This window comes from Oncorhynchus tshawytscha, linkage group LG24 (assembly GCF_018296145.1).
Source record: "Oncorhynchus tshawytscha isolate Ot180627B linkage group LG24, Otsh_v2.0, whole genome shotgun sequence".
Lineage (NCBI taxonomy): Eukaryota > Metazoa > Chordata > Actinopteri > Salmoniformes > Salmonidae > Oncorhynchus > Oncorhynchus tshawytscha.
Window position 1 is genome coordinate 23,244,549 of NC_056452.1, and position 18,235 is coordinate 23,262,783.

The window sequence follows — 18,235 nt, forward strand, 5'->3', positions numbered from 1 at the left end:
GCTTCACCTGGAAAGCTTTTCCAACAGTCTTGAAGGAGTTCCCACATATGCTGAGCACTTGTTGGCTGCATTTCCTTCACTTTGCGGTCCAACTCATCCCAAACCATCTCAATTGGGTTGAGATCTGGTGATTGTGGAGGCCAGGTCATCTGACGCAGCACTCCATCACGCTTCTTCTTGGTCAAATAGCCCATACACAGTGTGGAGGTGTGTTGGGTCATTGTCCTGTTGAAAAACAAATGAAAGTCCCACTAAGCTCAAACCAGATGAGATGGCGTATTCCTGCAGAATACTGTGGTGGCCATGCTGGTTAAGTGTGCCTTGCATTCTAAATAAATCACAGACAGTTTCACCAGCAAAGCACCCCCACACCATCACACCTGCTCCTCCATGGTTCACGGTGGGAACCACACTTGGGGAGATCATCTGTTCACCTACTCTGCATCTCACAAAGACACAGCAGTTGGAAACAAAAATGTCATTTGGACTCATCAGACCAAAGGACAGATTTCTACTCGTGTTTCTTGGCCCAAGCAAGTCTCTTCTTCTTATTGGTGTCCTTTAGTAGTGTTTTTTTTGCAGCAATTTGACCATTCAACCAGTGTCCTGTGAACAGTTGATGTTGAGATGTGTCTGTTACTTAAAATCTGTGAAGCATTTATTTGGACTACAATCTGAGGCTGGTAACTAATGAACTTATCCTCTGCATCAGAGGTAACTCTGGATCTTCCATTCCTGTTGCTGTCCTCATGAGAGCCAGTTTCATCATAGCGCTTGATGGTTTTTGCAACAGCACTTGAAGAAACTTTCAAAGTTCTTGAAATTTTCCCGATTGACTGATCTTGTCTTTAAGTAATGATGGACTGTCATTTCTCTTTGATTTTTTTTAGCTGTTCTTGCCATAATATGGACTTGGTATTTTACCAAATAGAGCTATCTTCTGTATACCAACCCTACCTTGTCACAACACAACTGATTGGGACAAACACATTAAGATGGAAATTCCACAAATAAAATGGCACACCTGTTATTTGAAATGCATTCCAGGTGACTACCTCATGAACCTGGTTGAGAGAATGCCAAGAGTGTGCAAAGCTGCCATCAAGGCAAAGGGTGGCTACTTTGAAGAATTTTAAATATAAAATATATTTTGATTTGTTTAACACTTTTTTGGTTACTACATGATTCCATGTGTGTTATTTCATAGTTTTGATGTCTTCACTATTATCCCACATGTAGAAAATAGTAAAAATAAAGAAAAGTATGAGAGAGAGAGTCGGTGTGTCCAAAATGTTGACTGGTACTATAGCTATTTCTCTTATCTAGGTGGGTGAGGGCAATGTGCAGTTCAATTGAGATTTCATTGTCTATGGATCTGTTAGGAAGGTATGCACATTGGAGTGGGTCTAGGGTGTCTGGGATGACAGAGTGGATGTTTGCCATAACCATCCTCTCAAAGCACTTCATGATTACAGATGTGAGAGCTACAGGGTGATAGTCATTGTGGCATGAACCCTTAGAGTTCTTAGGAACAGGAGTGATGATAGTCATTGTGGTATGAACCCTTAGAGTTCTTAGGAACAGGAGTGATGATAGTCATTGTGGCATGAAACCTTAGAGTTCTTAGGAACAGGAGTGATGATAGTCATTGTGGCATGAACCCTTAGAGTTCTTAGGAACAGGAGTGATGATAGTCATTGTGGCATGAACCCTTAGAGTTCTTAGGAACAGGAGTGATGATAGTCATTGTGGCATGAACCCTTAGAGTTCTTAGGAACAGGAGTGATGATAGTCATTGTGGCATGAACCCTTAGAGTTCCAGGAGTTAGAAGGAACAGGAGTGATGATAGTCATTGTGGCATGAACCCTTAGAGTTCTTAGGAACAGGAGTGATGATAGTCATTGTTCTTAGGCATGAACCCTTAGAGTTCTTAGGAACAGGAGTGATGATAGTCATTGTGGCATGAACCCTAGGAACAGGAGTGATGATAGTCATTGTGGCATGAACCCTTAGAGTTCTTAGGAACAGGAGTGATGATAGTCATTGTGGCATGAACCCTTAGAGTTCTTAGGAACAGGAGTGATGATAGTCATTGTGGCATGAACCCTTAGAGTTCTTAGGAACAGGAGTGATGATAGTCATTGTGGCATGAACCCTTAGAGTTCTTAGGAACAGGAGTGATGATAGTCATTGTGGTATGAAACCTTAGAGTTCTTAGGAACAGGAGTGGTGATAGTCATTGTGGCATGAACCCTTAGAGTTCTTAGGAACAGGAGTGATGATAGTCATTTTAAGACGCGGGGATTACAGACTGGGACAAGGAGAGGTTGAAAATGACCTTGGATATGCCTGCCAGTTTATCTGTGCATGCTCTGAGAACGCGCCCTGGAATACCGTCCATGGTGTGCGTGTGTATGTGTAAGTGTGAGTGTGTATGTGTATGTGCAAGTGGGTGTAGGATTTATAACCTGAGGATGTGTTTGTTCTCAGCATGTCTTCCGGGAGGCCTCTAGCTGAGAAGGTTAGCAAGGTTGGCTAGAAAGGAAGGCGATCATAACGGAACATCTCCTCGAAGGAGTCGGTGACGTGAACACCGGGAGCGAATATTGTCTCTCTTGTCTCAAATGAACGTTCAACTGATTGTTGTCTGTTTCCTGCCTCTCCGACAGCTCAGCCAAATGCACCTAAAATACATGATGGATGGTGGGCATACAAGGAGGTGGTTCAGGGGAGCTTCGTACCAGGTAAGAATCCCTATACTGTACTGTATACAGTTAAGACTGATGTTTATTTTCTATAAGCTTGAACTATAGTTTTTTTCTCCCCAGTGTGAAGTGTGAAGAACATTGCATTTTTTTCTGTTTTCATAACTCGACTACCTTGCCAGTGGCGCTGTTTTTAATTCTTACAAGACTTTTGTTGCCCTTGTCGTCTAGCTGATGTTGTTTTGTCGCTGATTGACTGGCAGGTTTACAAGGGCCTTTCTTTCTACCTCGTTCATTTCCTTCTATGTGTACCCATCACGACAATTATTTCCCAAGATTGTATTTTTCTTCTGCTGAGCTGTTGAGGGCTTTTGATGACGCTGCAGGTGTGTGTGTGTTGTGTTGCATGCAGATGTGTTCTTTTAAATGAGTACGTGCAGAGCTGGGATGATAAAGCAACAACTACCCACACTGACATTACCTTCCTTATACCCAAGCATTTTGTGCATGTCGGTCATTTTTGGTGATTTTGCTACACGACGTTCCTGTAGATTGTTCTAAAACCATTATTTTGGTCAACAGTAATAGCCTATGCATTACGTTGATTCCTGCTATTATGTGAAAGTAACTGCTTGTTCCCATTTCACTGTCGGCTGCTGTATGAGCGAGCCTCTCTCACTCCCTCTCACTGGGCGCACGGAGGAAGTGATGCAGTCTGAGGAGCACAAGCATATGACAGTTGCTCAAAACGTAATTGCGGGAAAAAGACCGTTTATAAAGCCACTTCCGTTGTTCTAGTTACAGCGAGGAGAGTCACAGCTTTCTGTGAGTATATAATTTATTTCTCACTTAATGTTGAGTTCATGGCACCAATTTACAACCAGATTAGACTGTCATATGGTTTTGATTCGCCCGCAGAGAGGAGACTCTGGAGTATGGTTTTGATTCACCCGCGGAGAGGAGAGTCTGGAGTATGGTTTTGATTCGGAGAGGAGAGTCTGGAGTATGATTTTGATTCGGAGAGGAGAGTCTGGAGTATGGTTTTGATTCGGAGAGGAGAGTCTAGAGTATGGTTTTGATTCGGAGAGGAGAGTCTGGAGTATGGTTTTGATTCGGAGAGGAAAGTCTAGAGTATGGTTTTGATTCGGAGAGGAGAGTCTAGAGTATGGTTTTGATTCGCCCACGGAGAGGAGAGTCTGTCGTATGGTTTTGATTCGCCCGCGGAGAGGAGCAGAATACACCATTTGCAGTCATTAGACCTCAACAAGTAGCCTAGGACTAGCACTGGAACGTTTCTGTAGGACATTAGCCTACATTTACGGATAGATGAATCAGAGTCTTTTCAGTTCTCACTTCCTCGGGTTGTGAATAATACAGCTGACATGCACAAAGATGTCGGCAAATTCTCTGAAGAGCACAAATTCAATTGGATAATTCTGGTTCTTATTTTGAGAGGTTGCACATCAACATGTCAGTAATGCGTTCGCTCGATATGTTGAATGAAATAGCTTACTTTTTGAATCATAGGCTACCATCTCAGTTGTCTTTCGTTGCACTGAAAAATAGTTGGCTAGATCGCTGCCGCTAATGTAAAGTAACTGTCCATAAAAAAGAGATTATCGTTGTATTTATTGTTATCGAGCAAAATAGTTGCATTTATCACAATATGACTTCTGGTCCATATCTCACAGCTTTAGCACCTCCCCACAAAATAATGTATTGTAATTTATTGTTATTGCAAAAAAAAAAAAAGTCAATTTCTTGCGATATTAATTTTGGTCAATATCACCCAGCTCTAAGTGTATACATGTACATGTGAGGTGTGTTTGTGTATAATTAAGCATTTTCATGCTTTTTATTCCACCTGCAGGTGACCATGTACACATTATTACAGGTGTTGTCAGACTGTCAGACTGTGCTGTGTGTTTGTCAGAGACAAATGCTTTATGTTCAATATAATGTCAGCTCCTCTATCCTCACAGGCCTTCCTGCACCACTAACCACCCAGCAGCAGCTGGCACCGCTAATAAGCTAGTCATGATCCTCCTGAGCCAGGGAGGGGAGGAGTAATCAGACGTTTTTACGTCCCTCACTTGCCGGTCTCCGCCAGAGAGGTGCTGATAGTAGCTGATAAAGAAGGGGACTTGAGAAAAGTGACATTTACTGGGTAAAGAAAGGGAGCTAGGGTGAGATAAGGAAGTGAGATTTAAAGGGTAAGAAATGGAGCTAGGGTGAGATAAGGAAGTGACATTTACTGGGTACGAAAGGGAGCTAGGTTGAGATAAGGAAGTGAAATTGACTGGGTAAGAAAGCGAGCTAGGTTGAGATAAGGAAGTGAAATTTACTGGGTAAGAAAGGGAGCTAGGGTGAGATAAGGAAGTGAGATTTAAAGGGTAAGAAATGGAGCTAGGTTGAGATAAGGAAGTAACATTTACTGAGTAAGAAACAGAGCTAGGGTGAGATAATGAAGTGAGATTTATTGGGTAAGAAATGGAGCTAGGTTGAGATAATGAAGTGAGATTTACTGGGTAAGAAACGGAGCTAGGGTGAGATAATGGAGTGAGATTTAATGGGTAAGAAATGGAGTTAGAGTGAGATAATAAAGTGAGATTTACTGTGTAAGAAATGGACCTAGGTTGAGATAATGGAGGGAGATCTAATGAGTAAGAAATGGAGCTAGGGTGAGATAATGGAGGGAGATTTACTGGGTAAGAAAGGGAACTAGGGTGAGATAATAAAGTGAGATTTACTGGGTAAGAAAGGGAGCTAGCTTGAGATAAGGATGTGAGATTTACTGGGTAAGAAAGGGAGCAAGGGTGAGATAAGGATGTGAGATTTACTGGGTAAGAAAGGGAGCTAGGGTTAGATAATGCCGAATTTGTTGATCATGCACTGTGGTTTTTATAACTAGGACTACAGGGAGATTGGGAGGATTTGGTCGGTATTGTTTTTATGGATATTATTTTACCTTTTCAATTGTTGTCTTTGAATTTGGACGGATAAAATGGTAGCTTTTAACGTTTTATATAAGGGTTTGGTTTGACAAATTCCTCAGGATGTATTTAAAAATTGTTTTTATATCATGTCTAGGGGCATGGAGATATTCTGTGTCTACTGTTACCCAACTGCAAGGCCTCCCTAGTGGCACAGCGGTATAAGGCACTGCCGTGCTTGAGGCGTCACTGCAGATCCGGATTCGATCCCGGGCTGTGTTGCAGTTGGCCGTGACCGGCGAGACCCATGAGGCAACGCACAATTGGCCCAGCGTTGTCAGGGTTAGGGGAGGCTGGTCGGGATGTCCTTGTCCCATCACTATCTAGCGACTCCTGTGGCGGGCCGGGCGCATGCTGACACGATCCCCAGTTGTACAGTGTTTCCTCCAACACATAGGTGCGGCTGGCTTCCAGGTTAAGCGAGCAGTGTGTCAAAAAGCAGTGCGGCTTGGCAGGGTCATTCTTCGGAGGACGCATGGCTCTCAATTTTCGCCTCTTCTGAGTCCATAGGGGAGTTGCAGTGATGGGACAAGATTGTAACTACCAATTGGATAACCTAAAATTTGGGGAGAAAAGGGGTAAAAAATAAATAAATAAACCCGCAAGACGTTGAGGGTCCTGGGTCCTGGGAAGGTTCCTGCATCCTGGGAAGTGTCCTGGGTCCTTGGAATCCACAGGGTATTTTTGGTTTGTTTAGTTTTTGACCATATGATTCTGCTAATGATTGCTAATGATTATTCATTGATTAGTTGCTTCAGGTTTGCTAGTGCTTGCTTGGTACAAAAATGCGCACTCTGATGGATCCACTCCCCCGGACCAGAATTTTTTAACATTGCTGGAAAATGGGCTCTTTGTAAGGTCATAAATGCTAACGTGATCCCATTTTTTTTTTTGCCTTATGTCACATACAGTGGGGCAAAAAAGTATTTAGTCAGCCACCAATTGGGCAAGTTCTCCCACTTAAAAAGATGAGAGAGGCCTGTAATTTTCATAATAGGTACACTTCAACTATGACAGACAAAATGAGAAAAAAAAATCCATAAAATCACATTGTAGGATTTTTAATGAATTTATTTGCAAATTATGGTGGAAAATAAGTATTTGGTCATCTACAAACAGGCAAGATTTCTGGCTCTCACAGACCTGTAACTTCTTCTTTAAGAGGCTCCTCTGTCCTCCACTCGTTACCTGTATTAATGGCACATGTTTGAACTTGTTATCAGTATAAAAGACACCTGTCCACAACCTCAAACAGTCACACTCCAAACTCCACTATGGCCAAGACCAAAGAGCTGTCAAAGGACACCAGAAACAAAATTGTAGACCTGCACCAGGCTGGAAAGACTGAATCTGCAATAGGTAAGCAGCTTGGTTTGAAGAAATCAACTGTGGGAGCAATTATTAGGAAATGGAAGACATACAAGACCACTGATAATCTCCCTCGATCTGGGGCTCCACGCAAGATCTCACCCCGTGGGGTCAAAATGATCACAAGAACGGTGAGCAAAAATCCCAGAACCACACGGGGGGACCTAGTGAATGACCTGCAGAGAGCTGGGACCAAAGTAACCAGGCCTACCATCAGTAACACACTACGCCGCCAGGGACTCAAATCCTGCAGTGCCAGACGTGTCCCCCTGCTTAAGCCAGTACATGTCCAGGCCCGTCTGAAGTTTGCTAGAGAGCATTTGGATGATCCAGAAGAAGATTGGGAGAATGTCATATGGTCAGATGAAACCAAAATATAACTTTTTGGTAAAAAAAAGGTAAAAACTCAACCAGCAACAGTGTGTGAAAACCTTGTGAAGACTTACAGAAAACATTTGACCTCTGTTATTCCTAACAAAGTATTGAGATAAACTTTTGTTATTGACCAAATACTTATTTTCCACCATAATTTGCAAATAAATTCATAAAAAATCCTACAATGTGATTTTCTGGATTTTTTTTTCTCATTTTGTCTGTCATAGTTGAAGTGTACCTATGATGAAAATTACAGGCCTCTCTCATCTTTTTAAGTGGGAGAACTTGCACAATTGGTGGCTGACTAAATACTTTTTTGCCCCACTGTAACTGACCTTTGCAAATGATTGTGCCCTTTCTGAGCACTTTTTGACCCCAATTAGCTTAGCATTTCCAAAAGGTCAACAAGGACCATCAGTATCCCCTTCTCTGAATCTTTTTAATCCGCTTTGGGGAGAAGATACTCCTAGCCACATATCTAGGATCAGCTCATCCTCCCTAGATCCTAATATTAACTATTAGAGTGCAGGGGAATACAAATCTGACCTTGGATCATTGTGTAGGGTTTACTCCATCCTATTCACTCAGTGTGCGGCCATCTTTTCAGAGAGCATTGAGATGTGGCCCTTATTGACACAGTTTGGGGTAACTAAAGGTCATAGATCATTAGCTTTGAGCATCATCCGGGGTCATTCTATGAAGCCTGGCCAAGGTATGGAGCTGTTTATCTGTTATTTATTGTTCTGTTTTTATGTCACCCCCCCCTTCTCTTTGTCCCATTTCAGCAGATTATGTTGTCCTTTCTGCTGAAAGGTGATTTTAGAGAAGATAAAACCTTTGAAGAATGGCTGGTTGCTGTGAGTTAGGATAAGGGAGGGATGGAGGAGGGAAGGAGGGAGGGGGGCCTGGCAAGATCCAAAGCAGTGGTTGAATCACCTTGAGTTGTCATGCAGGGAGACAGAACATGTGATGTGGATCTGGTAGCCTGTGGAGTATAGAGGGAGAGAAAGGGAGTTGCATAAAAGTGACTGGTTAACACTCACGCTCCGCTCCGTCCATTAGTCATTATGACTGTCATTTCTATTCCTTCTCTGTCCTTCCACCCCCCTCTTTCTCCGCCCACTATCTCTTTAAAATGTCCCTTTTCTGTCCTGCACCACTGGAGCAAGATGCAGGGTAGATTGAGACTCGGCTGGCCTGGCTGCCTGCTGGTTGTCTCTCTGCTGTGTAGCTGGTAGGCGTCTGATGGCTCTCTGGTGTGAAGTGTTGCGTTGAGTGCTCCAGCCATGGACTAATGAGAGTGGAGATGGAGAGGACGGGGAGAGGGAAGAGAGAGGGACAAGAAGGGAGTGAGAGAGGGAGGGTGAGGGTGATAGGAAGAGACAAGGATGGGAGATGAAGGAGAGATGGAGATGATTACTCACCACGAACTGGAAGAAGCTTTTCCCTTTAACGACTCCGACGAGAAAGATATACTGCACTCCCGGGAACAGGCCCAGATTCCCGTCATTTGCTTGAAGAAAATATAGAGGAAAAGAGGGCAGAGATCAGGCTGCCTTTTGAGAATCCGTAGGCGAGCGAGTAAACTCCCACTACCATCAATTCTACTTACTAACATGCAATCATTGGAAAATAAAATGTATGATCTACAATTCCAATTATCTGTAATATCTTATGTTTCACCAAGTCGTGGCTGAACGACGACACAGATCATATAGAGCTGGAGGAATTTTCAATGCACCGGCAGAACAGAGAAGCTATGTCTGGTAAGATGAAGGGTGGGGGTGTGTCTTTTTGTCAACATCAGCTGGTGCACGATGTCTAATATTAAAGAATTATCTAGGTATTTCTCTCCTGAGGTAGTACCTTATGATAAGCTGTAGACCACACTATCTACCAAGAGATTTCTCCTCTATATTATTTGTAGCCATCTATTTACCACCACAGACCGATGCTGGCGCTAAGACCGCGCTCAACCAACTCTATATGGCCATAAGCAAACAAGAAAATGCTCACCCAGAAGCGGCGCTCCTAGTGGCCGGGATCTTTAATGCAGGCAAACTTAAATTCATTTTACAACATTTTTACCAGCATGTCACATGTGCAATCAGAGGTGAAAAAACTAGACCATCTTCACTCCACACACAGAGATGCATACAATGCTCCTTCCTGCTCTAAAGCAGGAAGTGCCAGTGACTCGCTCAATACGTAAGTGGTCAGGTGAAGCGGAGGCTACGCTACAGGACTGTTTTGCTAGCACATAACTGGAACATGTTCCAGGATTCATCCAATGGCATTGAGGAGTATACCACCTCAGTTATCGGCTTCATCAATAAGTGCATCGACAACGTCGTCCCCACAGTGACCGTACGTAGATATCCCAACCAGAAGCTATGGATTACAGGCAACATCCGCATCGAGCTAAAGGCTAGAGCGTCCACTTTCAAGGAGCAGGACAGTATTCCGGACGACTGTCAGAAATCCTGCTATGCCCTCAGACAAACCATCAAACAAGCAAAGCGTCAATACTGGATTAAGATTGAATCCTACTACACCAGCTCTGACGCTCGTCGGATGTGGCAGGGCTTGAAAACTATTACAGACTCCAAAGGGAAACCCAGACGCGAGCTGCCCAATGATGCAAGCCTACCAGATGAGCTAAATGCCTCTTATGCTGGCTTAGAGGCAAGCAACACTGACGCATGCACGAGAGCACTAGCTGTTCTGGATGACTGTGTGATAATGCTCTCGGTAGTCGATGTGAGTAAGACCTTTAAACAGGTCAACATTCACAAAGCCGCGGGGCCAGACGGATTACCAGGACGTGTACTCAAAGCATGCGCGGACCAACTGGCAAGTGTCTTCACTGACAATTTCAACCTCTCCCTGACAGAGTCTGTAAGACCTACATGTTTGATGCATACCACCATAGTCCCTTTGCCCAAGGAAGCGAAGTTAACCTTCCTAAATTATCACCACCCCGTAGCACTCACGTCGGTAGCCATGAAGTGCTTTGAAAGGCTTGTCATGGCTCACATCAACAGCATCCTCCCGGATACCCTAGACCCACTCCAATTTGCATACCGCCCCAACAGATCCACAGATGATGCAATCTCAATTACACACCCCACTGGCCTTTCCCACCTGGGCAAAAGGAACACCTATGTGAGAATGCTGTTCATTGACTACAGCTCAGCATTCAACACCAAAGTACCCTCATAGCTCATCACTAAGCTAAGGATCCTGGGGTTAAACACCTCCCTCTGCAACTGGATCCTGGACTTCCTGACAGGCCGCCCCCAGGTGGTAAGGGTAGGCAACAACATGTCTTCCACGCCGATCCTCAACACTAGGGCACCTCAGGGGTATGTACTATCTCCTCCCGTTCTCGTTGTTAACCCACGACTGCGTGGCCAAACACGACTCCAACACCATCATTAAGTTTAATAACGATACAACAGTGGTTGGCCTGATCACCGACAACGATGAGACGGCTTATAGGGAGAAGGTCAGAGAACTGGCAGTGTAGTGCCAGGACAACATCCTCTCCCTCAATGTGAGCAAGACAAAGGAGCTAATCGTGGACTACAGGGAAAGGTGAGCCGAACAAGCCCCAATTAACATCAATGGGGCTGTAGTGGAGTGGGTCGAGAGTTCAAGTTCCTTGGTGTCCACATCACCAACGATCTATCATGGTCCAAACACACCAAGACAGTTGTGAAGAGGGCAGATTGAAAAGATTTGTCATGGTTCCCCAGATCCTCAAAACGTTCTACAGCTGCACCATGGAGAGCATCCTGACCGGTTGCATCACCGCCTGGTATGGCAACTGCTCGTCATCTGATCATAAGGCACTACAGAGGGTAGTGCGTACAGCCCAATACATCCCTGAGGGCCAAGCTTCCCGCAATCCAGTAGTTGTCAGAGGAAAGACCATAAAATTGTCAGAGACTGCAGTCACCCAAGTCAGACATTTTTCTCTGCTACCGGACGGCAAGTGGTACCGGAGCGCCATATCTAGGACCAAAAGGCTCCATAACAGCTTCTATTCCCAAGACATAAGACTGCTGAACAACTAATCAAATGGCCACCTAACTATTACATTGACCCCCCCCTTCCATTTGTTTCGTACACTGTTGCTACTCACTGTTTGTTATCTTTGCATAGTCACTTTACCCCTACCTACATGTGCAAATGACCTCTTACCTGTACCCCCGCACACTGACTCGGTACTGGTACCCCCTGTATATAGCCGCGTTATTGTTATGTCGTTAATTTTTAATTATTTTTTACTTTAGTTTATTTGGTAAATATTTTCTTAACTTTTTTTGAACTACACTGTTGGTTAATGGCTTGTAAGTAAGCATTTCACGGTAAGGTCTACACATGTGACAAATACAGTTTTCATTTGATTTGATGCTTGGAAGACAGCTCTCCTTGGCTGAATAAGAGCAAACGTGATGTACAATCAAACACATTACCAGCTGTAGACAGAAATGAACAGTAAGCTGTCAGTATAGTTGTTGAAGTGTCAAACAGTAAGCTGTCAGTATGGTTGTTGAAGTGTCAAACAGTAAGCTGTCAGTATGGTTGTTGAAGTGTCAAACAGTAAGCTGTCAGTATGGTTGTTGAAGTGTCAAACAGGAAGCTGTCAGTATGGTTGTTGAAGTGTCAAACAGGAAGCTGTCAGTATGGTTGTTGAAGTGTCAAACAGTAAGCTGTCAGTATAGTTGTTGAAGTGCCAAACAGGAAGCTGTCAGTATGGTTGCTGAAGTGTCAAACAGTAAGCTGTCAGTATGGTTGTTGAAGTGTCAAACAGGAAGCTGTCAGTATGGTTGTTGAAGTGTCAAACAGTAAGCTGTCAGTATGGTTGTTGAAGTGTCAAACAGTAACTGTCAGTATGGTTGTTGATGTGTCAAACAGGAAGCTGTCAGTATGGTTGTTGAAGTGTCAAACAGGAAGCTGTCAGTATGGTTGTCGACATTTAAGGCTCCCGAGTGGAGCAGCAGTCTAAGGCACTGCATCTCAGTGCTAGAGGGGTCACTACAGACCCTGGTTTGATCCTGGACTGTATCACAACTGCCTGTGATCGGGAGTCCCATAGGGCGGTGCACAATTGACCCAGCATCTTCCGGATTAGGGGAGGGTTTGGCCGGTGTTGGGGTATGCTCCTTGTTCCTTGTCAGTCATTTGCTTTTTGGTGAAATCAATAATCAGACAATATCTTTACGTAAATCAATCAAAAACCTTTATTAATGCAATTGCAGACAGAAGTTGACAACGGGAACATAGCACGCATGTTTCAGAGTAAGTTCTGCAAAATAGGAAAGGGTCCAAGTTGCTTTAATATGCGTGCCTTTGTGATGTATCTGCCTACGTCAACACCTTCTACTCATGAGACCAAGCCCATGCATATACAGTTATACGAACTTGCAAGAGAGAACAATAGTTCCAGTGTTTTCTAAGGGCTCAGCAGCAATTTTCCACTCCCCAAGTTTCTTTATAGGGGTATGTCTGACTTGTCTCTCATCTCTTTTACTCCGCTGCAGGGTTCTGTGTCTATTAATCTCTTTTAGCCTTGAGGCACTTTCTCACAGACACCCTGTTTTGACTGCAATAACTCGCACATCTCTCAGACCGTTTCTTATAAGAAGCAGAGATGAGAAAAGAACTGTGGAACAATATTAAACCTTATAATGCATATATATATTGCTAATCTGTAGTCCAGGACCCTATCAATGTAGTGAGGGATGGGTCTTATAGCACTTCCCCTACAACATAAACATAATACATTATTATAATACATCAAACAGGAGCTAAATGTCTTCAATTTATCATGTAAGATCCTGACACCAGCCCACATTAGTGTTGTCAATAAGGAGTTATCATTTGTACCTACAATAACATACATAACATACATAAATGACTTTGACATCCAGATAGATCTATTCAAGTTTTTCCGTAATCTGAAATTGCGTGAGATCTTTGATAAGATTGAAACTTACAGGACTCCACTTGAAATGTCATCCTCAGTCAGATATACACATAGGTCTCTCACGTGAATCAATAGACTCACCTGCCCTACCGTGAGTCATTCAGAAGATGGAGCCATCAACCAAGCTGAGGGACCTGAGAACTCTGAGAGAACCACATTTAGAGCAAAAAGTTCATTTGTACCTCCCCCGAAACATAATGCCTCCATAGAAACCTTCTGCAGGATCGTTGAAAATGATGTAGGTGACTTAATGAAAGACAAACAGAAACACAGATCCTTTGATAACCCGAGTAGAGACGCGAGAGAATGGCTCTTATGGACTTGCAGTCAGATCTTTCCATTATCATTAAAAATGTGACAAAGGAGGAGGAAATTGTATACAAAACAAATGTGACTGTGTGAATGAATGTCGCCGACAACTATCTAAAGGTGACTTCTATCACAAACTGAATCATGACCCTACCCTAGAATTCAGCACAATATCACATCCACATTGGAAAGTTGTTTGGAATTAGGACAAATTACCAAAAAAGAATTAGAATTTCTATGTGTGAAATTTCCTAAGATACCAACCTTTTATTCAGTCGCTAAATTACACAAACAAGTTTCTCCTCCCCCCGGGAGACCCATTGTAGCAGCAATTGACTCTGTGACATCAAACATTTCTAAGTATGTGGATCGCCAGATTTAAACCGTTGCTTGAGAATCTTCCATCTTATGTCAAAGACACTAGTCAAGTGATCTCATTCATAGAGGATTCATAGAGGGCTAAGGAAGGATAGCACCCTGCTGGCCACTTTTGATGTGGAGAGCTTGTATACTAACATCCCACACACTGGAGGCTTGCAGGCACTGCAGCTCTTCCTTCAGCAGAGAGACTACCCTTTCTCCATCCAATGATTGCCCCTTGCAACTTGCTGAACTGGTATTATCCAATAACTACTTCATCTGTGAGTCAGACTTTTTCTTTCATATTCGGGGTGTAGCCATGGGTTCCCCTTTTCCCCCAACTATGCAAACCTGTATGTGGGACAATTTGCGGAAGCACTCATTGACAAAACAGAGACACAGCCCTACTTTTTAAAATCGTTCTATAGAAGATACATAGAGTTGAAGTCAGAAGTTTACATACACTTAGGTTGGAGTCATTAAAACTCGTTTTTCAACCACTCAAACTATTGTTTTGGCAAGTCGATTAGGACATCTACTTTGTGCATGACACAAGTAATTTTCCCAACAATTGTTTACAGACAGATTATTTCACTTATAATTCACTGTATCACAATTCCAGTGGGTCAGAAGTTTACATACACTAAGTTGACTGTGCCTTTAAACAGCTTGGAAAATTCCATAAAATGACGTCATGGTTTTAGAAGCTTCTGATGGGCTAATGGACATCATTTGAGTCAATGTATTTCAAGGCCTACCTTCAAACCCAGTGCCTCTTTGCTTGACATCATGAGAAAATCAAAAGAAATCAGCCAATAACTCACAAAAGAAATTGTGGACCTCCACAAGTCTGCTTTATCCTTGGGAGCAATTTCCAAACGCCTGAAGGTATCATGTTCATCTGTACAAATAATAGTATGCAAGTATGAACACCATGGGATCACGCAGCCGTCATACCGCTCAGGAAGGAGAAACATTCTATCTCCTAGAGATGAACGTACTTTGGTTTGAAAAGTGCAAATCAATCCCAGAACAGCAGCAAATGACCTTATAAAGATGCTGGAGGAAACAGGTACAAAAGTGTCTATATCCACAGTAAAACGAGTCCGATATCGACATAACCTGAAAGGCCGCTCAGCAAGGAAGAAGCCACTGCTCCAAAACCACCATAAAGAAAGCCAGACTACAGTTTGCAACTGCACATGGGGACAAAGATCATACTTTTTGGAGAAATGTCCTCTGGTCTGATGAAACAAAAATAGAACTGTTTGGCCATAATGACCATCAGTATGTTTGGAGGAAAAAGGGGGAGGCTTACAAGCCGAAGAACAGCATTCCAACCGTGAAGCACGGGGGTGGCAGCATCATATTGTGGGGTGCTTTGCTGTAGCAGGGACTAGTGCACTTCACAAAATAGATAGCATCACGAGGAAGACAATTATGTGGATATAATGAAGCAACATCTCAAGACATCAGTCAGGAAGTTAAAGCTTGGTCGCAAATGGGTCTTCCAAATGGATATTGACCCCAAGCATACTTCCAAAGTTGTGGCACAATGGCTTAAGGACAACAAAGTCAAGGTATTGGAGTGGCCATCACAAAGCCCTGACCTCAATCCCATAGAAAATTTGTGGGCAGAACTGAACAAGCATGTGCGAGCAAGGAGGCCAACAAACCTGACTCAGTTCCACCAGCTCTGTCAGGAGGAATGGGCCAATATTCACCCAACTTATTGTGGGAAGCTTGTGGAAGGCTACCCGACACGTTTGACCCAAGTAAAAAAATGTAAAGGCAATTCTACCAAATACTAATTGAGTGTATGTAAACTTCTGACGCACTGGGAATGTGATGAAAGAAATAAAAGCTGAAATAAATCATTCTCTCTACTATTATTTTTACATTTCACAGTCTTAAAATAAAGTGGCGATCCTAACTGATCTGAGACCAAAACATTTTTACTATGATTAAATGTCAGGAATTGTGAAAAACTGAGTTTAAATGTATTTGGCTAAGGTACATTTAAACTTCCAACTTAAACTGTAGATGATGTTTTTGTGCTCTGGGAAGGAAGTCAGCAGGAACTAAATGAATTCCAAACTCTCTTAAATGAGAGCTCTGAATATCTCAAATTCACCATGCAGACTGATGAGAGAAAAAATAAACTTCCTGAACTTATGGAGCATCAAGGAGAATGATGCATTACACACAGACCTATACACAAAGCCCACAGACCGCAACACCATGCTATGTGCAGATAGTATGCATCCCCTTCCCCTCAAGAATGGTCTACCATATAGCCAGTTATGCAGGGTTAAACGAATCTGTGGCCACCAGACAGATTTTGCCAGCAAAGCTAAGAAAGTGGCAGACATTCAAAATGAGAGGCTACAAGGACAAAACTCTTGAAGCTGCAATGATGAAAATATATCAAAAACCAAGAGAGAAGTTGCTAAAAACTAAACCAAAGAAGAAAATCGATGCAAAACAGTGTTATGCACTTAGTACACCAAGTGTTCAGAGAAAATGTAAACAATCCTGAAAAAGCACTGGCATATTCTGCAATCAAGCAAAAAAAAATGCACACCTCTTCAAGGAGCCCCCACTGGTGGTCTGTAAGCGTGGTCGCAATTTTGAAGATACTGGTGAGATCTGACCTGCCCTCTGAGCCCACTCAGACACTCTTGACACCCATTGCAAATGGGAACTACAAATGTGGCTCATGTGCACAGTGCAATAGCACTACAAAAACATCCTTCTTCAGACACCAACATACAGGTCGAAAATTCCCTGTTAGGGTTATCATCTCATGCAAGACAAAGGGAGTAATCTAACTCATCAAAAGTTAATGTGGGTAAGCCTACATAGGACAAACGAAAAGACAATTAAAACAACGCATAGCTGAACACCGCAGCTCAATCAGGTGTAAGAACGTTGGCTATCCAGTAGCAGCTCACCTTGTTGAAGCTAACCATCCCATCTCCTCCCTCAAATACACAGGCATTGAGCATGTTGCTCTACCAAGGAGAGAAGGTAACATGGAGATCCTACTACTACAGAGCAAGGCTTACTGGTTATCCTATTTAAAAACATTAACCCCTAGTGGTTTGAATATTGACTTTGATCTCAGGCCCTTCCAATTCTACTATCTGTGAACAGGTCTTGTAAATGAATGTATTCGTTCTCCAGATTATCAGAGTACACACAATATGTTCCCCGTTGATGATGCTTAGCCCCCTAACACATATCCTGAGGCTGCATTTATTGTACCCGGGGATTTTAACAAGGCTAATCTGAAAACAAGGCTTCCCAAATTCTATCAGCATATCGATTGTGCTACCAGGGCGGTCAAAACCCTAGACCACTGTTATTCTAACTTCTGCGATGCATATAACGCCCTCCCCCGCCCTCCCTTCGGAAAAGCTGACCACAACTCCATTTTGTTGCTCCCAGCCTATAGACAGAAACTAAAACAGGAAGCACCCGCGCTCAGGTCTGTTCAACGCTGGTCTGATCAATCGGATTCCACGCTTCAAGATTGCTTCGATCACGTGGACTGGAATATGTTCCGCATTGCGGCGAACAACAACATTGACGAATACGCTGATTCGGTGTGCGAGTTCATTAACAAGTGCATTGGTGATGTTGAACCCACAGCGTCTATTAAAACATTCCCCAACCAGAAACCGTGGATTGTTGGCAGTATTCGTGCAAAACTGAACGAGCAAACCACTGCTTTTAATCAGGGCAAGGTGACCGGAAACATGACCGAATACAAAAAGTGTAGCTATTCCCTCAAACAAGCTAAGCGTCAGTACAGAGACAAAGTGGAGTCGCAATTCAACGGCTCAGACACGAGAGGTATGTGGCAGGGTCTACAGTCAATCACGGACTACAAAAGAAAAACCAGCCCCGTCGCGGACCAGGATGCCTTGCTCCCAGACAGACTAAATAACTTTTTTGCTCGCTTTGAGGACAATACAGTGCCACTGACACGGTCCGCTACCAAAACCTGTGGGCTCTCCTACACTGTAGCCAACATGAGTAAAACATGTAAACGTGTTAACCCTCGCAGGGCTGCAGGCCCAGACGGCATCCCCAGCCGCGTCCTCAGTGCATCCGCAGACCAGCT

General features: G+C 43.3%; 1 protein-coding gene across 2 annotated transcripts in view; it reads left to right on the forward strand.

Moving 5' to 3' along the window:
* Window positions 1–18,235, forward strand: part of LOC121840695 (carbonic anhydrase-related protein 10-like) — a 132,634-nt gene that overhangs the window by 22,061 nt on the left and 92,338 nt on the right. For both annotated transcript variants that reach the window (XR_006079826.1, XM_042305553.1), the window contains one exon: window positions 2,671–2,745. Coding sequence is in view for 1 of the 2 variants with exons in the window: in XM_042305553.1 (XP_042161487.1) it covers window positions 2,671–2,745 (75 nt within the window). In the remaining variant the exon portion in view is untranslated. The remainder of the gene's footprint in view (window positions 1–2,670; window positions 2,746–18,235) is intronic.